At 39.6% G+C, this 8,660-nt stretch overlaps 1 protein-coding gene across 3 annotated transcripts; it reads right to left on the bottom strand.

Annotated features, from left to right (window-relative positions):
* Positions 1-4,249: 4,249 nt before the first annotated feature.
* On the bottom strand, positions 4,250-8,369 carry LOC146959750 (low affinity immunoglobulin gamma Fc region receptor III-B-like). 3 transcript variants are annotated; one of them, XM_085772943.1, is made up of 7 exons: positions 8,111-8,369; positions 7,644-7,700; positions 6,299-6,544; positions 5,725-5,970; positions 5,383-5,625; positions 5,067-5,249; positions 4,250-5,008 (listed from the first exon to the last, which is right to left on the bottom strand). In XM_085772943.1, the coding sequence occupies exons 1-6, from the start codon at positions 8,139-8,141 to the stop codon at positions 5,128-5,130; spliced, it is 945 nt and encodes a 314-aa protein (XP_085629069.1). In that variant the 5' UTR covers positions 8,142-8,369; the 3' UTR covers positions 4,250-5,008; positions 5,067-5,127. The 3 variants fall into 3 exon arrangements, with proteins under 3 accessions (XP_085629069.1, XP_085629067.1, XP_085629068.1); XM_085772941.1 differs by lacking the exon at positions 8,111-8,369 and having other exon boundaries at positions 7,644-7,780; XM_085772942.1 differs by lacking the exon at positions 8,111-8,369 and having other exon boundaries at positions 4,250-5,249; positions 7,644-7,780.
* Between the last annotated feature and the right edge of the window lie 291 nt (positions 8,370-8,660).

The following is an 8,660-nucleotide window of genomic DNA, read 5'->3' on the forward strand; positions in this document are numbered from 1 at the left end:
CACATACCACATTTTCTTTTCTTTTTTTTAAGTATATTATTTTGGCTTTTCATGTCTTTATTTGATAGGACAGTTGAGAGAGACAGGAGAGAGGGGGAATGACATGCAGGATAGGACTGCTCAACGCGGGAATCGAATTCTGTGATTTTTTTTTTTGTACTTTTCGAATTGTGTTTCACAGGAACTTTTCGCTTTACATTCATGAAAGTGAAATGATACCTGATCCATTTAGTTTCTCAAAAAAAAGAAGAAAAAAAACTAAATGAAGCAAGAGAAGGTAGTGAAAGTGGTCAATGAGCTGGGGCCTCATTTATAAACCAGGTTGACCAGGTTGTTAATGAAGTTTTGTCTTTTTACTCATGAAGGTTTTATTGTACTGACTCACAGTAACTCTAAATGTAGTCCACAGCAACTCAGGAGATCTTCAGGTTCTGTGTTGAACTTGACCAGTCACACAGACACACACCTTTTAACGTTGTATCTACAAGACCTTTATTGCACATTCTTCTCTATTTGAACTTTGGAGTCATGACAGACTGATTTCTTTACTTTTTTCTGTAAAACTGTATTTTTTAAAGTTTTAAGTTTACTTGCATTTGAACATGAATCTAACAAGTCAAATAAAGGCTGTCTCTGTTCACACCCGTCTGTGTATTTTCAGCAGCCAATGTAGTGCTTGATCTTTCACATCTGTTTCATTCTGGTGACTTAGGGTTTCGGTACAAGTTGTTTCAGGCATCAGTGCTTCGGCTTCTATAATCAAAACCAAATATCGTGACTTCAGACACGTATGAGTGAGCTGCCAAGACACCAACCAACATCTATTCACAGAGCTGCAGAGACGGTGTGGTTATTCTGTGAAGGCTCGGTCAAGGTTCAACACTCACGTTTAATGCGAAAGATTTTATTTAGAAAGGTTGTGAGGTTTAAAAACACAACAAATAACTCTGCCTGCATTCCCCTCAGAGAAAAGCTGTTTTATGATGCACAAGTTGATATATAGAAAGACTCAAACATGTCTTTTCACACACTACAAGTCATTTACTGTAGAGAACAGAGTTAAAATGACAGACTGAATAAAAATTGCACAGAAGTTCTCCAAGTTGTTTCAAACAGATCAGTTGCATTTGACTATTAAAGTTACACGTGGCATAGTTTTCTCAGTATTTTTTATTTATGAAATTTTTTGCAGTAATATATCTTTAGCACATTGATTGTTAAAAGTAAAGCTCTAGATTATGTGAGAAGAGAAAAAAGTTTGTTTCTGTTTTTTAAATCACCTTGGTGTCCCATCGTGATGTTTTCTCAACACTTTTAGCAGCAGAGCCACCCATACAATGGTGGCAACTGTCCTTATCAGGAGGTACAGGAGAACAGGTAGTTGATCGGAGCAAATGTGGATAGTTTCTCCCAAATCTCCTGGAATGACAAAGCTAGAGTCAGAACACAGAAATTTAGCGGACATACTGTATATCAACATTTACACAAATACATAAATTTTAATACCCTTATACTTAAATTGTGTTTTTCAGGGTTGTGACCAACAATAGTGTGTAAACAACAATGTTGACCTAGCTAATAAGATATGCTGGCTAGCTCAGTAAACCAAGTAAATCTTCAGGGGTTTTAGTACAATTTCACCTTTGACGATCAGCCGGCTCTCTGCTGATTCTCCGGCTCCAGACATACTGCACTTGTAGAGTCCTTCGTCAGACTTGGAAACACTGGAGATGTTCATGCTGCCAACTGAGACGCTCTTGATAAGCCAACCATTTTTATAGAAAGAAGACGGCAGGTTGGTTGAGTATGACTTGCGTCTGCAGCGTAGAGTGACAGCATCTCCCTCCATCACAGGAAGGACAGCACTCTCCAGAATCACAGACCCAGCTGAAAAGCATGTTATATTATAATATTCTGAACATGATACAATTGCAGAAATGTGCCTATGCAATGGAGTCAACTGAATGTAACATCAAAAGTTTTTAACAATATGTGGTTTGTTTGGTGCAGACTGCAGACTCATACTGTATATGAGAATATAACGTACTTCCTCTGGCATAAGGCACAACATTTTTTTAATGGTAGGTATTGGTAACAGAGGAAATAAGCTAGTTGCCCATGATGATATACTTCAAGGGCAAATTTACACCAAGAGAACTTACATTTTGGGTGGCCTGATTCTTATAATACAGTATTTGATTTATTTCCCAACTATATTAATAATGAATACAAATGTTCACATGAAAATAAATAGTTTGGTAAACTTGCCGGTAACAGTGATGTTGATAGTATCGCCTCTGATTCCGTCTCTTGCCTCACACCAGTATTCTCCACTGTCATGTTTGTAAAGATTTCTGATGGTGCACAGGGATCCGTTTGAAATTCCCCAGTTAGTGGTGCCACACCTGGTGTTTTTACTTTGGACCTTCCTCATCACTCTCCACTCAACTTTCTCATCCAATCCGCCACAGTCAAATGAGATAGGATCATATTCAAAGTGCTGAAGCCGGGCCGGAACAACCTGAAGAAAAGCTGTATTTGATGCCAACAAGAGATTGACCAGTGAGAGCAATTTGATCAAATAAAGACATGCAACCGCTACTAAAACCTAGAAAAATCAGGTGGTTGGAAAACCACTATTACACTTACACACTAAAACACAAAGCCCATACTAACAAGTTTAAGTTAAGGTTTGAAATCATTAATTCATTAATTACCAGCTTCTGAAGCAAAACAGTTGTCCTGAACTTGCATCAGCAGGAGCAGCAACCACATCTTTCTCACTGCACAAACACAAAAGGTTATATACAGTATTTCACACGTGGAAAAACACATCTGACAATGTAATGTATCAGCAGCAGCCATTCACCTAAAATGCATTCAAAAGTATTACTTATTATTTTTAGTGCATTATGATACTAGATGGCAATACAAAAAGTCTAATTACTCTTAAGTAGGAAAAACTTTAATTTACAACTAGAAGTTGACGACAAAGCGCAATAGATGTCATAAAATCTTTTGCAGACATACTTCTTACAGCATTTGTTGTTAATTGACTTTTGACTGTTCTTTTTTGATAGATAATGATAATTCCTCAATACCATCACATGAAAAAGACTCAGTACTCACACAATGTAATGCAGAGAGTGGTGACCTCCATGTTGTCTTCTCCTCCTCCTGACTGTTCAAGACTAACGTTGAGCGTATATGAGAGTAGTAAGCCACACTTCCTGTGTGGCTTACTACGTCAGTGTAGAGGCATGCCTTGCCTACAAGGTGCAAGTATTAACTCAGTCATCACAAAGTGAGTGATGCATGAGGATAATGAAGTCTTTGAGATAGAGGCTAATGACTGAATTACACCTCTCCTTTTAATTGATCCTATTTCATTAGCTCTTCATCAGAGACACGCAGACAACACAAAGTGAACTAGTTATTGTAGGTAGTAGGGATGGGCAATGGTTTTCGTATAGTCGAATAGTCGTTCTGTTAAAAGATATCGAATAGTTTGAGACAATCATCTTGTCTGAAAAACTTTACATGTTCCCTTTTTACTGTTGCAGAAGGAGAAACATGGAAAAAGTCCACCAGAAAGTTCTGTGTGAAACTATGTCAAATGAAAACAAGTGAAACTGAGGTGCAGCTCAAACTCTGCATGGTGCAGACTGTGATGAGAAGCTATGGAAAATATTGACATAGTTTTAAGCCGAGAGAGAAGACTGCCTCGTTAAGATAAGGTTCATTTCATGACGAGGACTTCATTAAACGGTACCGCTGTGACCAGAAGCGATACCGTTAGATTATTCTCTGGCACCGAGTCTCACAATCTGCGATTTCATTTTTAAATGACGGACGGCTGTTTTTCAGTGGGTGATTTAAAGCAATGGGCCGGCGGTACAGCTCCTCCATAACCACCACTCACAAATGACAGACGAGAGAGGGAGAGAGAGAGAGAGAGAGAGAGAGAGAGAGAGTGAGATGGGCGGTGGTGTTGGCGGCAGGGGGGGTGGCTAACTGTGCCGCTTGATGACGGACAAGAGAGCTAGAGAAAAGAGAGAGAACACCGAGTACATGGAATCCATGTGGACGTGGAGTTGAGTGTGTGGGGGGCGGCTGCGGCAGTGTGTGTGTGGTGTGTGTGTGGGGACAGGGGGTAGTTGATTAATAATCAATTAGTACCCTGCGATTATCAAATAGAACTTTTGCTTGAAATGCCCATCCCTAGTAGGCAGATGAAAGGTAGCTCGACTTCTGCTGTAAATCAGCCACTCTTGTTTCTAGTCACCGTCCAGGTCCTAGGATATTATATTATACCATTTTACACCTCAGACATGAACCTCTATACTGTAAGCTGCAGAGTGAGTATCAACAAGAGACTTAGCATCAACCTGAGCTGTTGAGTCCACCAATGATCATGAACAAAGACCAGAGACAGAGTTTGAGATTTCAGGCGTTTCTGTTTATTTAATCATTCATTCCAAAGCTCAAATGTATGGGAAAACATTTTAGGATTTATCATCTCTGCCAATGGTTTAACATTCGGCTGTTCATATTAACTTGACTGCGGTTTTCATACCGATTGTTGCAAATGTCTCTACTGCACCTTGACAGAACCCACAGCCACTTCTCATACAGATATAGTTCACGTGTGGTTGTTGTGCACAGGGTTACAGAAATGCTTTCACTGGTCAGAATAACTATATGTGCTGTGGTTGGAAAGAAAAAATACATAAACAGATGTGCTTTTAATACTCCTGAAATAACTTCCTCACCCCTGAGAAACTTTTTCTCACGATAGACACTGAACCACAGAACAAGTGCTCTACTTACAAGTTACTTATTAAGTCAAGGTACAACTATACACAGAAAACATCATAAACCACTTTCCTTTCACATTTACATGGTTGTACATTTATGTTAAATGAGAACAAAACCTTCCTACAAAAGGGTTTTCATTCACATGTTTTGGTACGTAGTCCATCAGTAAAATTAACATTCATTAAATGACCTCAATGCAGAAAAAACTGATAGTAAAAAAAAAACTAAGACAACGAGCCTCCAAGAACATTTTTCCAAATGTTTTCTTTATTCAAAAATCTTATTACCGTTTTTATCCGTCCATGTTATTTACCCGTTCTTCCCACAGTGACGCACAATCAGACCAATCCATAAAATGGTGAACATGGTCCTTATGAGGATGTAGAGGATAACAGGAAGTTGATCATAGCAAAGGGACGCTATTTGACACGCTGAAACGACAACCAAAAATATATATTGTAATTGTCCAAGGCTTCACATGAAAATTATTGCATAACCTAACAACTACATTTTTTAAACCACATTTGGAGATTGTGGATTTTTAAAACTTGCACTTCCTCTCACCTCTGACAGTCAGTCGCCTCTCTGTTGACTCTCCAGCTCTTAAGATGTTGCACTTGTAGAGTCCTTCATCAGACCTATAAACAATGTGGATAGTTAAGTTCCCAGTGGCACTTCTTCCAATAAACACACCATCTTTATAGAAGTCCGCTGTCACACTGGAATTTATCTTGTTTCTGCAGTGAAGAGTTACTGCTTCTCCCTCCATCACAGGTAGGATGGGGATCACAAGGACCACAGCAAGTTCTGATCAGCATGGGATTAACAAACAGTAGACGTCATTAGGAACACAAAATACGAAGGCCATGGTGACCATTGTAATATCAGACCTCTATTGTGTCTCACCTCTAACATTAAGCCATCTCTGTGCTGACTTTCCAGTTCCAGAGATACTGCACTTGTAAGGGCCTTCGTGAGATTTGGAAACATTATGGATGGTCATCTCTCCTTGATAGCCAGTCGCGATACGGAAGTCATATTGGTAGAAATCAGCTATGTGGGTCGTGGGAGTTTTCCTTTTTCTACAACGAAGCGTCACCGATTCTCCTTCCATCACTGGGTGGACAGGAATCTCCAGGATCACAGCAACAGCTGATCAACAACATGTCATGGCCCAATCAAAAACATCACTAATGTGGAGGGAAGATGATACAGACTACTGAAAGATGCTTTAATTTATGTGTTTCCAGACACCCCACAAGAAAAAAAAAAGTGCTCTGTCTAATGGAGGAAGTTTCAATTCTGGTCATAAAGTTCAGCCACCATTTTGAAACTTGAACTGAAAAATGTAACAGTGCACAAAGTGCTCAGGCTGTGTATCATGCTGCTGGTCCAACAGAAAGACTTAGAAGCAACATGCAACACTCTACTTGTAAAACTGTACCATGTAACAGAAGTGAGGTTTGCTAAATCTCCTCACCTGTAACAGCCAGCTGGCGCCTTGCTGATTCACCACCTCTGGACATGTTGCACTTATAAAGTCCTTCATCAGACTTGGAAACACTGTGGATGGTGAAGTTTCCCGTGCCACTGCTCCCGATTCGGAAGTTATCCTTATAGAAGTCAGCCGAGAGGTCGAATGAAGACATCCCGTTTCTGCAGCGCAGAGTGACATCATCCCCCTCCATCACAGGCACAGCAGGACTCTCCAGGATCACCAAACCACCTGAACAGAACACACACAAGAGACATCAAACTAAATGTCGCTTAGGCTGTCTTTACACTGCATGGTTCAAGAGGCCCAATTCCGATTTTCTTCCTCTTATGTGGCGCAGATCGGATCTGTAACATGAACATGTAAACGGGGAAAAAAATGCATGGAATATTGTCAGATCTGATTCAGAATCAGGCCCCATTATATGTTGAAATAAATCAGATACAAATTGGATACCTGCCAATACGTCTGTAGTCTAAACAGACAGATTTTTCCTGACAATGTGTGCTGTAGGTCATCAATAATAATATTAATTCCCGTGCCCACGCGTTTCAATGTTACAGTGTTTCATTTTCGTGGTGTCCGCGCAACAGTTTTTTTTTCCTCACTAGTTCTTGTTATTATATAACAATCATTTTCTATGCAGATCGTAACGAGGCAATGTGAAAGATAGAGCACGCAAGAGAAACACCAGATTTCACGTTTGCCTACCGGCAAAAACTGAAACGAGCCGATTAGAAATCAAGATAGGAAAAATTTTAAAATGTACGTGTCCAAGAGGCTTTGTCCCATCCTCACTACGTGAGCGGCGGAGGATCGGATGGTGGCACAACTGTCACTTTCAGCTGCTCATCTCACAACAGGTCCGCTGCACTCAGGCACTTTACTTTATCTTGTAAGGACACAGATGTTTAATTTGTAAACAGTGACGGGTTGTATGTAAACTTTGACCACCAGACTCGCCTTTGTTTATAATATTTATGGAATTATAACATGACCTAACAAATCTCCTGTAACAAAAGTTCGCTTATTTCCTCTTCAGCAGGTTGTTTCAAGCAAGGAAAGCAAGTGTAAATGCAGATATCAGATATGGGTCACTTCTGGTAGAACACGTCAATAGACAGTCAAAAAAATGGATATAGGCAACAAATCGGAATTGGACATCAAGGCTTGTAGTGTAAAGACAGCTTTACTCCCTCTCTACACCTTTTTTGAGTAAAGCCAAATTGTCTCTCTTGGCCTTTTCAAGTTATTCAGGTTACAGTAACGTGTGCATTCTAATGTTAGCTTAGTTGCTTTCACACAATATAAACCCAACCATTCATCTTACCAGATTTCTGAGCATATCTCTCCTGAACTTGCGCAAGCAGCCACAGCACGTTCATAACTGAAGAGACAAAGGAAGAGAGCTGTGCATCACATGGTTTATTTTGTGACATAACTTTGCATGTGTTATATTATTTAAAGTAAAACCGTAATTTAGCATCAACACAGAGAAAAAAAGATATATAATATAGAATATAAATTGGATGTTTTCAGATGATGATTTCCTCCAATAGGTCACTGCTTTGTCCACTACAGTGACTGAGTAAACTCAATACTTCACTCCATATTTAGAACAGTGCCAAGACAAGTTTCTGTAAGTATATTCGGATAAATGTGCATACTTAATCAATTCTATAACTTAAAAACCATCAATAGCAAATAACTCAACTATATCTTGTAAAAAATACTAGTCTGCTTGTATAGATGTATTGATTATATTGCTAAAAAAGTCAACACAGAAACAATACTCACACAGTCTGATGTAGAGAGTTGTGCCTTGCATGTTGTCTTCCTGTTGACTGTGTGAACATCAGAAGCAGAGCTGAAGTGAGCTGTGGTTGAGTGTGAGACCCTCCCCCTAACTGTTAGCCTTCCTGTTTAGCTTCTTCCGAGAGCAGAGGCGGTGATGAGCTACGACCCTGAAGTCTCATTTTACAACCCTCCTCTTCAGACCCTTCATTTCAGTTAATTTCCAAAGGTACATGTTGACGCTGGAACTATACGAAGGCTCGTGCCCATGTAGGTGGCCAGATATTAGCAGGTTAATAACAACATATGTGTTTTATTCCGAACATTAACTCCATGTTTATTCTCACCCTCATTTACTTTCATTCACTCTGTCAATGATTCAAAACAGAGGTTTTATTCTGGTGCGAGGAAGTCAGTTGCAATAACAACACAAGGGATAAAACAATGTTATTAATCCTGAGAGGCTCCTTCGAGTCTCCAAAAACCTCTTCATTGATCAGCAACAGACGACATGTGTTTTAAAGTGTCTGTCCAACTGTGCAAAATCAGATTC

Source organism: Trachurus japonicus, unplaced genomic scaffold (assembly GCF_045865225.1).
Source record: "Trachurus japonicus isolate A0001 unplaced genomic scaffold, Traja_1.0 AP031125.1".
Classification (NCBI taxonomy): Eukaryota; Metazoa; Chordata; class Actinopteri; order Carangiformes; family Carangidae; genus Trachurus; species Trachurus japonicus.